The sequence below is a fragment of the Leguminivora glycinivorella genome, chromosome 10 (assembly GCF_023078275.1).
Source record: "Leguminivora glycinivorella isolate SPB_JAAS2020 chromosome 10, LegGlyc_1.1, whole genome shotgun sequence".
Classification (NCBI taxonomy): Eukaryota; Metazoa; Arthropoda; class Insecta; order Lepidoptera; family Tortricidae; genus Leguminivora; species Leguminivora glycinivorella.
The window spans coordinates 5303528-5324368 of NC_062980.1; the positions used below are offsets into that span (position 1 = coordinate 5303528).

At 33.6% G+C, this 20841-nt stretch overlaps 3 protein-coding genes and 1 non-coding gene across 53 annotated transcripts in view; 2 read left to right on the plus strand and 2 right to left on the minus strand.

Moving 5' to 3' along the window:
• Nucleotides 1-16626, plus strand: part of LOC125230033 (perilipin-4-like) — a 47181-nt gene extending 30555 nt beyond the window's left edge. For 16 of the 49 annotated variants that reach the window (XM_048134974.1, XM_048134968.1, XM_048134965.1 and 13 more), the window contains 14 exons: nucleotides 9980-10078; nucleotides 10162-10248; nucleotides 10321-10419; nucleotides 10516-10602; nucleotides 10756-10854; nucleotides 10936-11034; nucleotides 11146-11232; nucleotides 11443-11541; nucleotides 12648-12728; nucleotides 13246-13308; nucleotides 13377-13454; nucleotides 14275-14415; nucleotides 14823-15016; nucleotides 15505-16626. In XM_048134974.1, the coding sequence (XP_047990931.1) occupies nucleotides 9980-10078; nucleotides 10162-10248; nucleotides 10321-10419; nucleotides 10516-10602; nucleotides 10756-10854; nucleotides 10936-11034; nucleotides 11146-11232; nucleotides 11443-11541; nucleotides 12648-12728; nucleotides 13246-13308; nucleotides 13377-13454; nucleotides 14275-14415; nucleotides 14823-15016; nucleotides 15505-15594 (1403 nt within the window). In that variant the 3' untranslated portion in view covers nucleotides 15595-16626. The remainder of the gene's footprint in view (nucleotides 1-9979; nucleotides 10079-10161; nucleotides 10249-10320; nucleotides 10420-10515; nucleotides 10603-10755; nucleotides 10855-10935; nucleotides 11035-11145; nucleotides 11233-11442; nucleotides 11542-12647; nucleotides 12729-13245; nucleotides 13309-13376; nucleotides 13455-14274; nucleotides 14416-14822; nucleotides 15017-15504) is intronic. The other 33 variants (XM_048134988.1, XM_048135003.1, XM_048135000.1 and 30 more) reach the window with 26 other exon arrangements.
• A 468-nt stretch (nucleotides 16627-17094) lies between these two features.
• Nucleotides 17095-18418, plus strand: LOC125230551 (28S ribosomal protein S18a, mitochondrial). The gene is made up of 3 exons (XM_048135735.1): nucleotides 17095-17240; nucleotides 17321-17617; nucleotides 18225-18418. Exons 1-3 carry the CDS (start codon nucleotides 17138-17140, stop codon nucleotides 18365-18367), a joined length of 543 nt encoding a protein of 180 aa, XP_047991692.1. The 5' UTR covers nucleotides 17095-17137; the 3' UTR covers nucleotides 18368-18418.
• A 968-nt stretch (nucleotides 18419-19386) lies between these two features.
• The window catches only part of LOC125230293 (ubiquitin carboxyl-terminal hydrolase 5), a 40320-nt gene continuing 38865 nt past the window's right edge, over nucleotides 19387-20841 (minus strand). For both annotated transcript variants that reach the window (XM_048135413.1, XM_048135414.1), the window contains one exon: nucleotides 19387-19807. In XM_048135413.1, the coding sequence (XP_047991370.1) occupies nucleotides 19745-19807 (63 nt within the window). In that variant the 3' untranslated portion in view covers nucleotides 19387-19744. The remainder of the gene's footprint in view (nucleotides 19808-20841) is intronic.
• Nucleotides 20004-20076, minus strand: Trnaa-agc. Its single transcript has one exon. It is a non-coding gene; the product is annotated as a tRNA-Ala (tRNA).

Consider the following 20841-nt stretch of genomic DNA (forward strand, 5'->3'; position numbering starts at 1 on the left):
TTTCCCATCGAAAGTTGAAAAATCTGGTATTCCTTGACTATAATTTACATTTTCTAGATTATAAAGATGTTGCATTTCATCATAACACCAAATAATTTCATCAAATTCTATGTTACATATCTCTTTAGTATTATTCAAAAAATTTGTAACAAATTGAGTTTTGCCACACCCACTGGGACCTGCGACAATGGTAGTGAAAGGATGATAAAAATGAATCATCTTTGAATGCTGTAATATGTTTAACAGTGTTGATATGAATGCGGATAGACATTAAATGGTGCTATTCAATAAACATATTACTATTTAAACTAAAGTAGAGTAAAAAAAAAAAACTGATAAAAAATATGTATATTTATTCTGATATTAACACTTTTCTTTATAATCTATTGTTACATTTTATATACCCAACCACCAATTTAAATTTAAACATAAAAAACAATAAATCTATGTTTACAATATTCTTATGCCAAAACACGAATAAATGTTAAATTAAACAATTAATTAAAATATAATTTACAATTAAATTTAAGTTAACTATTCAAATTTACATACAAAATATATATTACAAACAATAATTCGAATTTGAATGTTCTGTCATTTACATGACAAAATTTAAATTATTTTTTTATTTTACAATGTCCCCACGCAAGGGTGTCACAAGTGTTTTCTAATAAGTAACGTTTTGTATCATCATGAGATAATGATATTTTATTAATTTTTTGAGTGAATATTACATGTTTTATAGATTTAAATCTTAGCATTTGAGCACGTTGCACATTTTTGTTAAATAAACATGTTTTGAAATTATTTAGAGTAAATTTCTTTGTAACACATACATTGACTCCTTTAGCTTTTGATAAAACACCATATTTACCTTTTTTGTCATCATTCTCATCATATTTTTCAACATCTAAGGCATACATTTTAGATTTTAGACCAACGAACTCTTTTAAAATTCTACCATTATTTTCATCTTTGAAAAATCCTAATCGCTTTTTATTTATAAGTGGGAAATTATATTTATTGATAGGAGGATAGTCAGATGTATCAAAATAGAAATTAAGATCTTTTTTTATATCTGCATAAAAATTTTCAGTGAAAATTTGATAAATTAAACTATCCGTATCTGTATAAAGAAGTTTGAGTTTGTTAGGATATTTGATTTTCATGTAGTTGTAGTGAAAGTCATACATTAAAGTTTTTGATATATCTAATACACAAAACCCCAAATAAATCGGTTTATTATAAAAGACTTTAGTTTTTTTCAATTGAACAGCTACTAAATTCTCTGAGAATATAGATAGACTGTGGAACTCAGGTCTAGCTATCAAAGACTGAACCCCTTGCGATTTCCCTCGATTTTCCCAGTGATTTAATAATTTGACGTTTACACGTTTTGCAACATTTTCCATAGTCTTACCGAACACTGAATTGTTCATTAGTTTAAAAAAATCTTTTTCAAAATCAGATGATGCCAGCGATCTCATGTGGGTATTTAAATCTATGTAACTTTTTAACCACATAGACTGCTGAAATTTAAGAATGCGATGTATTTTACTTAATACCAAACCATTCTTCAAACACTGTTTTAGATTTCGATAATGAATTACATAATTAGTTTTTCTATTTAAATTAGGAATCAGTTTTTTTTCTTTACAATTACCCAAACAAACGTTTTCAGGACAGAATGGTAAATCTGAATGTGAGTCATGAATTTCGTTAGGGTATTCGAGGTCAACTTCTAATATGAAACCATGATCAGCGTCATCGGCTATATTGAAGTCTGTATCTACATGAACCCATTCAAATTTACCTGTAGGGAGACATTGAGACATAGCCCATCCGTAAAGGTTGTTTGCATCAAAATACATAAGATAGGACGATGGTATGTTTGAATCAAAATCATCCATAAATTTATTATTAGCTTTCGCATATCTGTTACTACATTGCGATATGCCACCTCGAATATTTTTTGCAATGAATGATATTTTATCTATATCAGTTAGGAGTTCTAATTTTATTTTTGTAGTAAATAACATTGCATCCCAACTTAATCCTGGAGCAGTATAATAATGAGCGGGATCTAAACCATACGTCTTAAGACAAAGGTTTCTAAAATTTTCAAATACGTCAGCCAGTAACAAAACATCTGTTTTTAGGTATAAATCGGAGTAATCGCCCATATTTTTGCAACGAAAATGGGACCAAACATCTTTTGCATGATTATAATCATCTTCTGAGATGTGACTATCAGTCAAAGAACTAAAAAAATTGTCTTTAGAGGGAAGATCAGTTAACTTTAAAGAATCGTATGATGTCATGTATTCATACGGATACACACCCTTTCGTAATAAGCGTTTAAAATCGTCCTCACAAGTGAAATTCAATTTTAATTCATGAAATTGTTTAGGAAACAAGTTTTTTGCTAGTTTATCAAGACTGCTGGGCATAAATTTAAGTGAATCTACAAACCTCAATTTGATTGTGCGATTATTTATTTGTAACTTCTTAGAAAATGAAATGTATTTTTCTTTGTTCTGTGGAATCAATTCAATGTCCCCTTCCACCAAACCAAGTCCATGTACTATGAAATGACTATCATAGTTACTCAAATTATGAAAAAATACAGGTATAAATTGAGGTGCTTTGTATTTTTCAGAACAAAATGTATGTGCTACGCCTTCATAAAGACCAGTATGGAAATTGTAGGAAATGATAGAATCACTATTTAAATTTCTATCACAAATGTAACATGTCCTACTCTGAGCAATATGTTTATTATTTTCAATGGATAAAGGCAATGGAGTTTTTCCGAAAGTATTCCTCTTACAAATGCTTTTTAAATCTTTTTCTATGTACTTCATAAATACCTGGGTGCAATCTTTACCTTTGTATGTTCTATACACAGACAATTTATCATTATAAGAACACTTAATATAATATCCAAAACTATATACCTCATGTTTTTGAATATTTGTAGTAGAAGATGTTGTAGGGTTATTTGACTGTGTTGCTATTGGGTTTAAAAAGGCTTCAAAATCAGCATAAACAACAAAAGGCACCCTTAATTTACGTTCGTAATTATCGAAGGTAACTTCATTGGTGGGAACGTTTTCATTGAACCAGTTTTTCTTTTTATCTTGTTCTGAAGGTAAATGTGTGCAAACATGGAAACAATCGTTTTTTTGATGTTTCATTAAATTTTCGTGAGTTGTGAAGTTGGATAAGCATCCATCGCAAATATGAACAGCATGCTGTGTATTTGATAATTGCTTAGATACTAATCTAGATAAGTTTTTGATAAAGCAATAATGTCCGTTACTATTTTTGGATATATACAATAAGTTCAAATGGATATCTTTTCTACACTTTGTTAAATGCAATGGTCCTACTATATCATGTTTTTTATTTTGAGAATTGTATTCAATTCCAAAAACGTTTATGCTCATATTATTATTATTTTCAAATTTTGGAATATCCCCCAATTTTATTGGAAAAGTTAAATCTCTAAAATTCAATTTATTTTTATGAACAATATACGATTTAGTACAGTTTGAACGATGGTTTGTTGGGGGGTATAATCCTGACAATACTGCCCATCTAAAACATTCTTGATCACTATTTTTTACATTAATAACTGCTTTTTTATTTTGAATATCTCGTGGTAACTCAATATAAGAAGAACCGCGCAACGGATTAAATTTGTTAACATTAACATCTAGATAGTTAAATTTTACTAAACCCCACCCACTGTCTTTTCTTTCAAAGTTAGATAATTTTGTTAATATATCCTTAACCACGGACTCGAAAATTTCATCCTTGTCGCTACTAGTATCAATAATATTGTTACATAATTGGAAATCAAAAGTATTATTGATTTGTTTGCTCTCTTGTGTAAAATCGGCATTTAGAATAAAGTTAACTTTCAATGCAAAATGATTACTAAGGGAACGATCCAATAATGCAAAGATTTTATCTCTATTCTTTTGTAAAATAGTTTCAGGTGTAAAAGGTTGGTAAACTTTTTCATTAAGTAGTATTCTATAAGTGGCCACCCTATTCTTAAACGCATTCTCAATTAATTGAACATCAATCCATTCTAAGTCAGATCTTATAACATTATTTTTATGAAGATTACTGTTTAAATGATTTTTAAAATATCTTTTAGACACTAACTTTTTACATACAGAACATTCAATTTCAGCATTATTATTTGTACTTACAATGACAGAAGGGGTTGGTTTAGATGACGTTGATGATGTAGGCTCAACAGCTAGGCGACTTTTCTTAACAGATACTTCTTCTTCTGTCTCTAAAACTGTAGCCGACCTTTTCAATCCACCTCCTATTTGAGAAGATCTAAAACAACGAAAACATATACATTTATAAATACTCTGATGCGAGATATAATTAAAAATATTTAAATGTTACTTCATTTATACTAACTCAAATCTTTTCGACACTGCTGACAATAGGCTTGCATCATTAAAACACCGTCAATTACATCTTCAGATACAGTTTTCTTCTTGGAATCGTTGATATAATGACCACTACATGGTGTAAAGTATGGTTTAATATCAAAATCTTCCACTAATGTAGAAGGTAACTTATTTTCTGTGTACCAGAGCCTTATACTGTTATGGAAACATTTTAAAATAAATTCTTTACTTAATTGTGCAATCTTGTCACGAGGTAAAGTGGGACCAATATGATAGTAAGTAAAAACCATTTTGGAAATGAACGTCACAAATAAGTATTACAATTATTGAAGCACGGTGGTAAAACACTGAATGATAACAATCTCAGATACCCCGTTTATATATGTGGGCTCTCCCACCTCACCATCAACGTAACAATAAGATCAAGTATCGCCTCGTTAAAAAACTATCCTATTGTTCAGCAGGTAATGGAATAATCGCTACAAGTAGAAACAAGATCCGGTCATAACAAGTTAAAACTCAACATGAAGCAGGTATTCGTTAAATGGTTTGAACATGCAGGAACATGAATATTTTAAGTGGAAATAACTTACGTCTCTCCGTGACATTGGCTCACAAGTCGGGCGGCTTCATATAACTCTTCATCTAGTTCGATTACTTCACAGAGTCTTATAAGTTCCGCATCATAAACATCACAGTTCAGAGAATCCATTGTCAAGCGAAGCCGCCTCCCCACATTGAGTTTCTGCGTTAAGTAATTCAATAAAGAGAATACATTTTATAAAACAAAGAGGGTTATTACATATTAACAAATGTAGTGGACCGACTTAACACTTTTCGTCATTTTTAATGTGAAACAATGCAAAAGAATATCTTACAAGGAAATTTACTTAAATCATAAAAAGGAAAGATAAGAAATGTGAAACACTTTAACACTATCCTACTGCTATCGTTAAAAATTATATTTATCACTGTTTCTTATTATCTATAAAATATTTTACACATGTGTCCTTAGAAGCTAATTGTTTTGTAATATTATATACAATATTTCGCGTATTTTGTAATTCCAAGTCGTCTTCCAACGCAAAATACTTCAGTCTGACGTCCGCGTGCTTCCAGTGTTCCGTGGATGGGATGTTTTTGATTGTTTGCATATCATATATCTCTATTTTAATTAAGTGAGATGAATACGCCCCATCATCTTGTCCAGATGATAAATTAGCCACGCCTTCTGGCGAACTTTTGCTTACATTCGAAGACCGTTTCAAGGTTTTACACTGCTTTTTAGGTCGTTCAAAGAAGCTGTCAATATTATTTCCAGGACGTTTCTTTGCGAGGGCTTGCTTAACTTTGAAACCAGCTGTACCTTCCTCATCGGTTGAATCACCCTGATTTTCCGGGTAGTAATAGTTCTTGAAAGTATTTTCAGAGAACTGAAACAATGAAAGACAATATTTTAAACACTATTAACAATTCTATTAATTAAATACAAAGAACACTAGACGAAACAATATTATAAAAAGGCAATATGGGTTACAGTAATTTAAAAAGAAAAACATACTCACGTCCATTGTTGGATCTGTCTATAAACACTTCACTTTTGAACGCACACTCCACTTCTCTATATACCACACTAGATACAAGGAGCTCTGGTACAGAAGGCTGCCTCTACAGGAATACTTATTCAGCCTCGACTCTCTTTGGCTTTTATACTCGTAATATGGTAGAGAGCAGGGGAACGTACCATAAATCTTGTTTCAACCAGTTCATCTTATACCTGAACGCAAACAATAAACTTTTTGTCATTTTACAATACAATAAACATCTATAATAAAGCAACTAAGTTGTTACAATAATAAATTCAAGTCACAAGAATTACCGGTGCGTTAGTCTAAAACATGTTTACACCAGTTAATGCTCTTTGTTAAATATGAATAGAAAGTATCATGCCTTGACATGTTCGTCGAAGGATCTCTTTACCCAAAACCCGAATTATTCAAATAAACGGAAACAATAAATATATATTATCTTTAAAAATGCACAAAAGACATTTTTATTCACATAGAATTAGCCTTAAACATGTTTTAACCGGTTCTCAGTTTCTCACGTCGTAACAAGTTATTGAAAGTATGCATTCTCTTAAACAATACACAAGTCATAAAAAATAATAATAGACATAGGTAAGTAAATTATTCAAAGAAGGTACAATAAATAAAGCAATTAAGCAAAAACGCAACTTCACAAAATTACCGAGGTTTATTCAGATACAAAACATTGAAATATATGTAAAAAAAGTTTGATAAGATGGGAAAGTAACTTTTATTAAGACGTAATCAAAAAATTTACTTATTAATCATATGTACAAATTTGGTAATACAACAAAGAGATGTATGATAGAAATAGGTATAAGATATCATAAATATTCGAGAAAAAGAAAGATACGCTAGATAGGATCGTTAAGTTTAGGTATTTGGATAAACTTAAATGTAACTCAGAAGTTCTTAAGTTAAAACGTAATTATAATACATTTCATAAATACCTACATTTATAGAAATAAAAGTAAAAGTAGGTGAAACTCAGTTAGGTTTCATAAAGGTAAGTCTAGACTACTTAGGTTAACTAAGAGTAGGTTTTAATTAAATTTGGTTAGGTTACGAATGGAAAAGTTAGGTATTTTAATTAGGTTAGGTTAGGTTAGAATCGCAATCCATATGATTACAAAGTTATACTAAAAATTAATTATAAAATACCTATCAGTATGAGACACAAGGAAAAGGTGTGCATGACACTGCCAGGTAGCTGGGTAGGGTAACAATGGTCTAGCGCAGAGTCCAGATCGAACAATAGAAAGGGTCGGTAATCCTTTTGTAACCGTCGTGCACAAGGTGTATTGTGTAAAGAACGTATTCTGTAAATACTAGAAGGAGGCTTCTGAGAGCGTCGGGACCCAGCGCAATGAATCTAAATGGGGGGCTATTACTTTTTTTTTTTTTTTTTTTTTTTTTTTTTTTTTTTTTTTTTTTTTTTTTTTTTTTTTTTTTTTTTTTTTTTTTAGGTTTAGCAAGACCATGGATGGGCGGTGGTGGGGTCCTGGGAGCAGGCCCCAGACCCGGGCTGGTAACGGGGGTACCCTACTACTATCACCCCCTTTTCACCCTTTTAAGGGTTAAATTTTCAAAAAACCTGAAACACGTCTTTAGTCATATGTTTTAGGATCCCTTCTGTGAAGTTTCGAATAAAACAGTGAAACTAACATTGTTTCCCCATACAAACTTTGAACCCCCATTTGACCCCCTTGGGAGGCGAATTTTGAAAAATCCTTTCTTAGTGCTCCTCTACACTATATAAGGAACCTACGTGCCAAATTTGACATCTCTAGGACCAGCGGTTTCGGCTGTGCGTTGATATGTCAGTCAGTCAGTCAATATCTTCTTTTATATATTTTTTTGATATTTAAACCCCATTGCACCACAACAGGGGAGAAGGTATTTCACTTCCGCCTCGTTAGATTTTATAAACGTTGTATTTATCGTGATCAGCGACCCGATAAACCATAAAAACGATACCCATATTGATTTTTTGACTTTATCACCCCCTTTTCACCATTTTAGGAGTTAAATTTTCAAAAAACCTGAAACACGTATTCAGTCATATGTCTTAAGGAGCCTTCCTGTGAAGTTTCGAATAAAATAGGCAAACTAATCTTGTTTCCCCATACAAACTTTGAACCCCCATTTGACCCCCTTAGGAGGTGAATTTTGAAAATTCCTTTCTTAGTGCTCCTCTACACTATATAAGGAACCTACGTGCCAAATTTGAAATCTCTAGAACCAGCGGTTTCGGCTGTGCGTTGATATGTCAGTCAGTCAGTCAGTCAGTCAGTCAGCTTCTTCTTTTATATATTTAGATTTTACAATTAGGTAATCAGCGAAATAGTGTATAGTGGGCTTTATGGTTGCCACGGCCGCCATTGTTTTGGAAGCGGCCATGACACCATGGTCTGTCAAACTATATTTGAATTTATTATTATGTATGATACACAGATATACAGACTACATCTCTGATATATGATAGACAGACGTTAATATACAAGTAGCGCTTTATTGACAACCGACACTTATGAACCTTTTAGATAAAAAATGGCACATGTAATGATCTATTGTTTTACCTTAAAGAGAGTATTTGCAAGTATGTAAGTAAGTTTGAGTAATGTTCTTCAATTTATGGTTCCAAATCTCCTGAGGAGTCTCAGAGATACATTGGGCACTCGTTCAATACGCTAAGGAAATACCTTTCGTGAGCCCCTGACTTCGCCACGCGCCATTCTGAGAGCCAGTTCAGGTGCTACCCTTCAGCAATAACATTCTAATATTGATTGGTAATGGGTTGTTAGACTCTAATGACTAATTTAATAAACATTGGCGAAAATTGCAGCTGACTGAGACAGGGCATCTTTAGTGCATACATTTGTCTGGTTTAAGTTTTATTATTATTAGCAACGTGAATGAAGGTGATGTTGATTGTCACAAATACACGTAATATAATGCGAATTACCAACATTTATCATTAGTGGCGACCGGTGGAACTAATTTGACGTATGAGAATTAAAACAAAAAAACTAAAACGAATTTTCTTCACAATTTTATCATCAAGTATTCTTGGATTTCTTACGTGCCAAATAAAGAATGTAGAAGGTTGGCGAAACCTGAAAAGTATTTTGACAGTGACATAAGTGACATTGACAGCTGTGACATTGACGTATCTGTCGTAGTTTTTTAGGGTTCCGTAGTCAACTAGGAACCCTTATAGTTTCGCCATGTCTGTCTGTCCGTCCGTCCGTCCGTCCGTCCGTCCGTCCGTCCGTCCGTCCGTCCGTCCGCGGATAATCTCAGTAACCGTTAGCACTAGAAAGCTGAAATTTGGTACCAATATGTATATTAATCACGCCAACAAAGTGCAAAAATAAAAAATGGAAAAAAATGTTTTATTAGGGTACCCCCCCTACATGTAAAGTGGGGGCTGATTTTTTTTTTCATTCCAACCCCAACGTGTGATATATTGTTGGATAGGTATTTAAAAATGAATAAGGGTTTACTAAGATCGTTTTTTGATAATATTAATATTTTCGGAAATGATCGCTCCTAAAGGAAAAAAAGTGCGTCCCCCCCCCCCCTCTAACTTTTGAACCATATGTTTAAAAAATATGAAAAAAATCACAAAAGTAGAACTTTATAAAGACTTTCTAGGAAAATTGTTTTGAACTTGATAGGTTCAGTAGTTTTTGAGAAAAATACGGAAAACTACGGAACCCTACACTGAGCGTGGCCCGACACGCTCTTGGCCGGTTTTTTTGGACTCGAATTAGCAATTGGAGTATAGATACATTTGCTAGTACTGTAGATGCTACCAAAACTGTAGCTGCATCGGCCGTAGAAACAGGCACTTCTTATTTAGGAAGTGCAAGAGGTACCTTATTATTATTGTGGGTTAATATTTTAGGATTTTTTTTATTCATTTTTTTTTTCATTTCTTTTTTGTAGACAATGTCGCTAATACAGTTCATAGCACTGTAGATGTAACAAAGAATGCTGCGGCTTCTGCCATTGAAAAGGGTTCAGCATTAGTCGGAAGTGCTAAAGGTACAAAAATATGGATTGTCTGATTATTACAAAAACATTTCTCAAAAATAAGAAGTAAATTACATCTTCAAACATTTTTATAGATACCGTTGCCAGTACTGTCGATGGTTCTAAAAATGTAGCCGCGTCTGCGGTTGAAACTGGTACTTCATATTTAGGAAGTGCGAGAGGTATTTCAAGTTTGTTTTGTGTTTTTTTTTTGTGAATATTTCATTTTTATTTATTTATAATTTAATTTGTAGATACTGTAGCAAACACAGTCCATGGCACTGTCGATGTAACAAAAAATGTAGCGGCTTCAGCAGTAGAAAAGGGCTCAGCGTTAGTAGGAAGTGCTAAAGGTATAAAATCATTCAACTTTATGAAGAAATATTTTAATTTTTTTCTTCATATCATACATTGATACCGTTATTTTATATTGATAACGTTATTTGTAGATACTGTAGCCAGTACAGTTGATGCCACTAAAACCGCGGCAGCGACCGCTGTAGAAACGGGCAGTTCATATTTAGGAAGTGCTAAAGGTACTAGTTTTTTATTATTCGTTCATATTGTAACTTTTTATTATTTCCTTTATTCATCTTTCGTCTTAAGTTAGGTTGTTTATAATATGAATATAACTTTTTGTTTATTATTATTTTAATATTATATTTTTAATTTTATACTTTTATTTATAGACTCCGTTGCCAACACTGTTCATAGTACTGTAGATGCGACAAAAAATTTGACTGCGTCTGCCGTTGAAAAAGGCACATCGTATGTAGGCGCTGCTAAAGGTACTCTATTCGAAATGAAATAATTGGTTGATAAATTCAAATGTAATAAATTGGAATACTCATTATTAAAATTATTTGTAGATACCGTAGCGAGCACAATTTCTAGCACTGTAGACGCTACTAAAAACGTGACTGCGTCAGCTATAGAGACCGGTTCCTCATTTGTAGGCAGTGCCAAAGGTAATTTATTTGTGTTAACGATTTAATATCCATCGTTTCCGTTTTGTTCGTTTTTATAAAATTATTTATTTTATTCTTTATGGTTACTTTATTTGTTTATATTATTTTTAGACACTCTTGCACATACTGTAGACGCAACCAAAAACGCGGCGGCATCCGCTGTTGAAAAAGGATCATCTTTAGTAGGAAGTGCGAAAGGTACCACATTATCAAATATTGTTTGTGCCATTTTGTAATTAACCCTTTCCATTATGGTACAGTTACATTTATTTCATAAAGCTAATAAAATAAGGGTAAAAAAATAAATGTTTAAGAAAAACGCATTAAATGCTTAATTAGAAAAGAAGTAATGATAGAAAAACATACACATATTTTATTTTTACGTTTGTTTTACTCGTTATTTTGTAGATACCGTAGCAAGCACAGTACAAAGCACTGTAGATACGACTAAGAGCTTTGCCGGTAACGTGGTCGATAAGGGAGCCTCGCTTGTTGGAAGCGCGAAAGGTACGCAAGCATTATCATACAAATGGCGCTAAAGTTATACCTACATACACAGTGTTTTTGTTAAATTCCGATAACTTCGGCGTTATGCGGCGCCTAAAAATACACACAGTTATTTGCTGCTGATAGTACAGTTGGAGGAAATAATTATAAGTATGACAGACAGTAATAATGTTGTTGTTACGAGTAAAGTGAAAACCTTATCGCACTAACATTAAATCAATTACTTCTTAGCACTCGAAATAGTAGAATATTTTAAAACCAATAATCACTAACCACTTTTGTTTATTTAGGTACTTAATTATGGGATTTTATACAAAATGACTCAATTTAATTTTGTGTTATCTCTTCTATAATATTGAATAGGAGTAGCGATGGCGGTTCTTTACTCTTAAAGTCTCTTATCCGGTGAAATGTATTGATAACTATTAGGGCATCGTTAAATAATATACGACACATACCTACTGTACTATCTGCGAAATAAATATACTTAAAATAAAACAATCCTTCCTCGTACAACACTCAACAAGTTATCGGAATTTGCAGACACATTAGCACCCAGTATAGGCGAGGCAGGCGCGTGCGTCGTGATTCTCACAAAACAAACGAACGTAGCCATGTCTGTCGTTTCGCATTGTTTATACTCGAGTGACCCTCTATCGTGGTCACCTTTGCACTTTATAGTGCTATAAATAGATTGCAGTGCAAGGTACAACAGAAGGCGTCTAATTATTGCATGCATTCCAAAATCATTTTATATTATGGGCTTACATTTGGTTACCTATAATAAAATTTATGCCGTACATTTTTTTAAATGTTTATTTCAACCTAGAAAACATTGAGATCGTTACGAAATAAGCTCAACTAACCTTCTAAGCAATCTTTAAAAAAAAAACAATAATTTGTGTAGAATTAGAAAACAAAAAATCTACAAAATGGACTGAAATTTAAGCTATGATTTCTGTCCAGAACTATTTTTTCCATAAATACTCCATAACAATCATGCTTGTTCTTACCAAACTAGCAAAATTCATTTGACTTTTAAGTTGCATGTTTATTTTTCTTCTTATATTTTCCACTAATTTACTTTTTTCCTGCACTTTCCGTAGACCTAACAAGCTCGATATATAGTACTGAAAATACTGAGGTTTCTTCAGAGGAAGTAAAGGATATTGTAGAGGATACTAATGGTAACTATTTTCTTTATTTCTTTGCTGAATCTTTCATGCACCTGCTTCCACATAAAACTAAATTCTTAGTCTTTTTCTCAATTTTCTTCATCTTTGCTTACAGTGATGTGCCGTCGAGTTTCATATTTTTTCTTCTATTTTGTTTTTCTAGTATCTGCAAAATAATTAATTCTCAATAACGTTCTCTACAAAATTTTAGACAAAAGTTGAAGATGTTCGACGATATATAAGAATTTGTTGGCTCATGGAAATCACTATTACAAATTCAAAGCATTTTGTACACGATGCTCGATCAGGAAAATAATCTATGAATTAGCTTCAAATATGGCAGTATCGTTAAACCATAAACGTCATAAATAATGTGTACGTATATTAATATATAATATAAAAAAGAACTAGTATCCCAAAAGAACTATAATTTCAGTTATGGAGAACGTAATCGAGAACGATAACCATTCATCCTCTTATTTCTCGCAATTATCGACAAGGGCACATCACTATTTCTTTGCAATCACAGAACGCGTTCAAAATGGCATCTCATCCGCTTTGATCCAGAGCAATGGAGTCGCTGGCTTCCATGGTTTGTATCTGAAATGTGTCATACAGGTGTTGGTTACAGTTTGTACAATATGTTGTAAAAATTTGTAGATGGAATCCAAGGCAAATTCAGCTCTACAAAGGCTGAGGCGGCGGATAGCTGCAAGAAAGTCGCTGAAAATACGACTGGTACTTGAGTTGTCAGCGTTGTTAGCATCATATTTTTGAAAACTAATAAATCTTCATTTTAATAGTGTTATTATATCGAGATACATGGATCAAAATAAGCATAAACATTTCTGTATTAACGCTTTTTTTTAATGAGGAACTCCATGTCTTTCGATGTGCGTTGTCATGTCATGTGTGGATTCAAAATTAAAATCAATCTAACGGTTACGTTGATATAATAATGCCTATTGTTTCTCCGTAGCGGTGTGTGACATATAACTCCGTCTGTTTTATGACTTGTATGTGTGTGCAATGATTAAGAATTAATTAACACGATGCTCCATCATTTTACTTTAATCAATCATTATCTACGACAGACATAAATTCATTGCCTATAGCAACCTATAGCCTATAGGTATACATATCTCATATTTGATCATTATTTTGATAGCATGGAGTGGATTCTTGTGTGTATAGGATTTTCCTTTAGCTACTGCCAACATACTTGGTGCTGACTTGACTAGATGGCTCAGAAATCCAAACAGTGGTTTCTAGTAGTAACTAGTAAAATAGGTTAGCGGAAACACGGGGAATAACCCAATGTTCAAGAGCTAGGAATCACTCATAATTCCCTTCTTACATACTTCTAATAAAGCGATAGATCTGCAATTGAAAAAAGTTCTATTCCATCCACTGTCCCTCATATTATTACTATTGGTCTACCTTATTGAATTTTAAAATTGAAAGAAACCGGGGAAATTAAATTAAATTGAAATCTCTCCAAAATCTTCTCAATTGTTACGTTACTTCTCATTTGTTCTCATATAACATGTTCTCACAGACACAATCAACACGACAGTAGACAGCACGAAGAAAGCAGCAGAGGAGGCCAAAGCACAGGCGGCGAAGGCTGCTGAAGACGCCAAGGAGAAGGCGAGACAGGCCGCGGAGGCCGCTGCTGCTGAGGCTAAGAGAGCTGCCAGTAAGTATAGATACACCCATATACATACAAGTATAGATAGACCCATTTAATAGTAAGTAATGATTTTTGTTGTAAGTATTGGGTGTTGTATCTGTCAAAAACTGAACCAACAAAAGTGGCGTCTAGATTGCTCGATAATACACTTGCATAATACATGACATAAACAGTTTGTGTGATATAGTTTTGTAAACGCTTCTTAAGCAGCACTTGTCTGCATCTGCATGCATCGAATACCAGCCGTAAAGAACTACCACCAGTAAATAACTGATTAACCTATTCTAGCCTGAATTTCTCGAATGTATTTTAGGTCATTTGAAACTTTATCACGTTTTTATTTCTTCATTTAAAATTGGGTGCTAATATGGCTCCAAATTTTGTCCTACATTAAAAAAAATCCAAATTTCCAGACGCAGCGATGGAAGAATCCAAAAAGGCGGCTGAGAAAGCCGCAGCGGACGCCAGTAACGCCGTGAACAGCACCGTGGACAACACGCTGAAGCGGGTGGAGGCTGCCGCTGATGAGGGCATCAAGAACGCCGGACACGTCGTGGACGCCAAGATCAAGGACGCCGACAAGTACCTTAGCGAGAAGCGCGATGCGGTGAGTTTTCGAGATTTTGATAGCATCATGTCACAGTAGCCGACCAAGTGAAATTGATAAAGATTTTGATACTACATGACATACAGGGCAGTGGGTAATTTAAAGAGCAACGTCTAACCTATCTGGACAACTTAACTTAGTTTGATTTTAGTATCCATAGTATGTTGTAGCAGTAACTAGAAATGGTGGGAAAGAATGAGTGGGACCATCAGAACACCATAGATAGTGCAACATAGGGGTGAAGTCAGAACGTGAAGGAGATAGTGGGAAGACCTGGACGCATTCTTCCAGGAATGATAGAAATATACCAACAAGGGCGAGTATAAAAAAAGAGAGGACTTTACGAGACAATGGCACGCTAAGTTAGACTAATTGAAAAATAGGATTCAGAGTGACTGTTTATATACTACTACATTGATTACCTCTATCAAAAATTTTATTTCTGTAAATATTTTGTATGTATCCTAACTTGTATACATTGTTCTCAGTTGGCATCGAACTTATCATCAGCAGTGCACGATGGCTCCGAGGGCGCCGCCGGTCTCTTGAGCAAGGGTCTGGCCGCCTTCCCCAAATAAAACACCCAGCGGGTCCCGCCACATGTACCTGCAACCTCCGCTGTATTCGAATCGCTATATCATAATCCATAGACATGCCAGCATCGCCCATCTTTTTTTTTCGTATTTCCATATTTTTTAAGCCTCGTCAGAAGGGTGATAAATGGTGATATCATGCAATGATGCTGCAGAGAAAAAAAAAATGTGTTAAACATGTCTCATTTCTAATATGCCTTTGGCTTGCATCTTATGGATGATGATGATATTTATTTGTTTTTTTTTGTTGCAGTAAATTTGAAAAAGGTTCATAAAAACAAAATTTACCAAATAAACAATACTATATCTCGTACTGTTTTTATTCGTTATTATATATTTTTCAATTGCTGGTACAATTAGTTTTAAGTTACCTAAGATAAAATTAATTTAAGTTTTACTCAATAATGTTATATTTTAATAAGAACAAAATGCATTTAAATTGCGTTTTATATATATTTTATTTAAAGATACAATTGACATCTCTGTAAATGTAATATTATCTAAGTCACAATGTAATCTCAGTTTTTTTTGTTTACATAGCAGTAGTCTATAATTTATAACTTTCATTGATGCCTATCTGTAGGTACTAAGCTGTATTAAAAGTTATATATACCTACCGTGAATATTAATTATATTTGAATGCTTTGCTTGAAACCGTCCAGCAGCCTTATATAACAAAAAATAAAAAATACAAACAAATTTACTTGATGAGATATATAATAATATATTAAAGATATTGTCTGCTTAGCAGTACCTACTTATCTTTTATACATCTGTTTCTACAAAAGTTATATAATATTGTACATTGCTGTACTTTTCTGTATTTTATAAAAAGCTATATTTATATTTAATTGTTGCCTAATGTTACTTTACAGTGAATTTATACTAATGCACAAAATATATTATACTTTTTCACAAACATGAGCATATAGTTTACTGTTAACAATTTCTCTATTGTGTATTATCAACTTATCAGTGTCATATTTGTGTTGTAAGAAATAAATTACCATACACTTCTTTTCTTTTTTATTTATCCCTGTGAGTATGAATAACACAGACAGAACAAGCCAAAAATTAGGAATTATTTTCATGCCGATCTCACGCCGATTTCACGCCGGTGAAATATCGGCGGCGGCGGCGTGGCAAAAATGACTGGCGGTGTACGCTACGCCGGTCGGGACAGAGGTGTGCGCCGACCCATCCTCTGTCCCTGGTTAAGGACCTACTTAAGTACTTGATAATAGATATATTCTACTCAAGGAATATAGAAAAGAATTTCAATCGTATTATTAATGGGAATACCGCAAAATTAAATGGATTACATTCTAAAGTGGTTAATTATTTCAGATAATATTACTTGAATAACTAGAAAACCCGCTAAAACGAATGAGAAGAGCGGAAATGGCCCTTTTTTGAGGATGTAAAATGTTACCAGCAGTAAATCGAATTTTCTACTAAATCTGATTTGACATGAATCACACAGATTGAAAGAACAGAACGCTATTTGACAGATGTCTCATAAACAACAATGGCGGCGTTAGTTAGAGCAGGGTTTTTATCGGCTAAAAATGCCGTATTATCAACGACAGTTCGGTCTTTGTCTGTTACCAAAGCCCTTAATATTAAAGAAAGTAAGATAGGTGTCCCTTTAAGTGCTATTATTTGAATATTTTGACTTTTTGGAACATAACCTATAACTTTCCTATTTTAGTTCACGAAAAAAAAGAAGGTGCAGCGTTGGTTGTAGAAGGTGTTCAGGCTCCTTCTCCCCGTTCTGAGCTGTTAGTGCGTGCTGAAAAGATAAAAGACCTCGTTCCTGTCGTCCCGGCTGATGGGAAGCCTCCGTGCTACATGTGTGCCCTGGGGCTGGATGTTAAACACACGGATGTTCTAATACTGAGCCAGTTTGTGAGGTCTGATGGCTGTATGCTGCCGCGCCGCATAACCGGACTGTGCCGACGCCAACAGAAGAAAATTGGGAAGATGGTTTCTATGGCGCAGAAAGCAGGTTCGTAAAGTATCTATATTGACTGCTTAGAAGAGGAAGTTAGCTTGTTAAATTGATAAGAATAACATATTAGCCGTATCTTGCGCATAAGTGTTACTTAAATTTAGCATTGGTTCATAGATGGAAAGGCAATTTAGGAGCCAAAACAGTGACAACTTTACTGTCATATTAGTTCATCTTTATTACATACAATCGCGCCTGTTTCCCAGAGGGGTAGGCAGAGATCACAGATTTCTATTTACTATGATCCTGATAAACCAATTTCGCGTCACACACTTTCATAACGTTTCTCATACACGCAGGTTGGTTTCGAGTACTTCTGACTTGGCCTTTTTGCATTATTTCCATTATGTCTTTATTAATCTTAGTCAGAATTTGCCGAATATGGGGTCAAATACTTTAGTGACTCAAGAAGCTGAACTAAATTTTTATCACAAAGTTTTGTGATGGTGGCGTGTTATTTTTCATATTAAGACTTTTTCAATTACCTATACAAGTATATATTGCTTACCTGTTTTGAACATAATTATTCCAAAAATGTATATAAAAGCTGTTGACACCTTAACTACAAGTGACCAATTTTAGTGTGCAATTTTTTTTTTCCCAGGTCTGATGATAAACCTTACTCCCTCTTACTGCAAGAAAGATCCTACCAAGAGATTCGGGCACAAGAAGTTTAATACATACTTTGATGAAAGCACCATTTTCATGAAGAAAATACCGAAACCTGTGGATAGATTCAAACGATAATGCATTTCTAGTTAGTTAAATCAGTTGTATAATAAATATCTTTAGATTTTACATAACAACTTTTTTGTTTACCTCAACATCATACCTGTTATAATCTGTGTAGGAGTAGGAAATATAGCCTAGGAATGGACATGTGTTAGCTGATTTAAATATTAAGGCCGGCAACAGACAGTCTTAAATTTCATAATCTTAAAAAATCATAATCTTATGAAATCAGATCGAGTGCACGGATTCCCATACAATTTCGCAACTGTCCACACAGTCTTATTTTTTAAGATTATGATTTTTTTCAGATTGATCTGACAGATTGCGAATAATTTGAATTTTAAGAATGTGTTTGGCAAGGCAGTCAATCTTATTTTATAAGATTATGATTTTTTAAGATTATGAAAATTAAGACTGTCTGTTGCCGGCCTAACACATTTTTCTTTTGGTTCGTTAACAGGTTGCGGTGTGCATAAGCTCTATTAGAATGTGTGTGTGAAGAAAGGCTATATTTGTCAATCCATACAGCATCAGTCCAACTGTTACGCTTATCGTCGCGTTAAAATTAAGCGGTGTGCATACTGTGCATTGGCATTTTCAGAATTTGGGTCCCCCCAATTAGCGTAAGTTGTGAACAAAAATTAACTCTGTCAGTTTTGTGACGACAATTAAGCATAAAATCTGTCTAAAAATTTACTTTTCTTCACATTCTGAATGTAGATTATCGCTTTAAGTTTAAGTAATTAACACAAACAATATTTTTATTGAAATTTCATGCTTAATTATCGTCACAAAACTGACAGTGTTAATTTTTGTTAGCAACTTACGCTATTGGGGGGTCCCAAATTCTGAAAATGCCCGCATAGGCCCTCAGGGTACCTAGACAAGTTGTTTGTTCGTCATAGTTGTCACTCTTTATCACTTACGTGGCAGAGCCGAAGCAGGATTGATTGTGACTTTGGCTGAGCAAGTCTTCAGCGAGGGGATATAGGAGAAATGTGTACAGGGAATAATAAAAAAATGAAATAAAGAGAGCATCTGAGATAGTTTCTATTATTATTCGTTGTCCGCGATGATATTAAAACACCAGCAATTATTGCGTTATATGGTCGAGCTTATACATATAATACAACTTCAAATAAATAAATTACAGCAGTTTCTTACAGAAAATAACACTGTATTATGTAAAAAATAATTGCAAACAAAAATGCATTCATGCCTTAAGAAGTTTTAAATTTTGTTAACCTAATCGAAATATCTAATATAAAATTTGTTTCTATAAAATAAATACTGCCTAAAAAGTTAAATCTCTTTTGTGTAAAAAACTTTAACGCAGTCAATGTTCGTTATTGAACCGTGCCCTGATTTTTGGTACAATATTCACTAGTTGCATCACAGCCGTTCATATAGATACAAGTAGCCCAGGTCCTTTGGAGGGTTTTCTGAGAGAGCAACCTGGAACGAGAACAGAATAGTACATTACGATACAAGTGCGTAAAAAAGGAAGTTCGAAACGAGGGGCGATAAATTAAAACACGACCGAAGGGAGTCGATTCGTAAATCGAAACGAGTTACGAATTTCCTTTTCGTCGGAAGCGTCTACAAATGGTACTCTTAATCTTAGAGATAGATGATAAATCTAAAAATTCACTGTCTTGGGTGGGACTTGAACCCACAACCACTGGATTGCTAGTCCAGTGCTCTTCCATCTAAGCTAACAAGGCGCCAATAACACAGCGAATATTCATAGGTACTCGTATATAGGTGTTTTAATTTATCTTGAACAACAATACAAACAGTACTGGAGGTGGACCAGCTAACTGTGCGTGGTATTTTCATTATTGTAATATTTTTATGCACACTTTTTCCTTGCTTTTAATATTGGTTATGTTTTATTATTAAACAAAACGAAATTAATTATTTAAAAAAAATACTATAGGACATTTTTATACAGATTGACTGAGTCCCACGGTAAGCTCAATATGGCTTGTGTTGCAGGTACTCAGACAACAACATATATAATATACAAATACATACATAGAAAACATCCATGACTCAGGAACAAAAATCTGTGCTCATCACACAAATAAATTCCCTTGCCGGGATTCGCGGCGTAGCAGGCAGGGTCACTACGCGCTAGGCCCGACCAGTCGTCACTTCGATCGATTCCTAACGTGTCGATATTTGTTTTATGAGGTCTTATTCGAAGAGAAGCAGGTTAAATCTAGATACCGTCACTACTTTGAAAAAAACTTGTATCTTCGTCTGTCAATGAAAAGAAAATTGTAGTAAGTATGTATGAAACGCATATAGACTTACTGCGTTTTTACTTTGAGGAACAGCGTGAGATACGAGATTTTTTAAAAGTAGTGACGATACCTATTAATTATGTAAGAGAAATTTGTTTTCTTTTATTATGCAGTAACGTCTGCGAGCGACATTACATATTTTTAAACTTTTTTTTTATGTGGAACAGGTAAAACATTTGA

Coding starts and splice junctions, on each gene's coding strand:
- LOC125230551 (XM_048135735.1), top strand. CDS start 17,138: ATGGCGGCGTTAGTTAGAGCAGGGTTTTTATCGGCTAAAAATGCCGTA. Junction 17,241..17,320: donor AGCCCTTAATATTAAAGAAA/GTAAGATAGGTG, acceptor TTCCTATTTTAG/TTCACGAAAAAAAAGAAGGT. Junction 17,618..18,224: donor TTCTATGGCGCAGAAAGCAG/GTTCGTAAAGTA, acceptor TTTTTTTCCCAG/GTCTGATGATAAACCTTACT.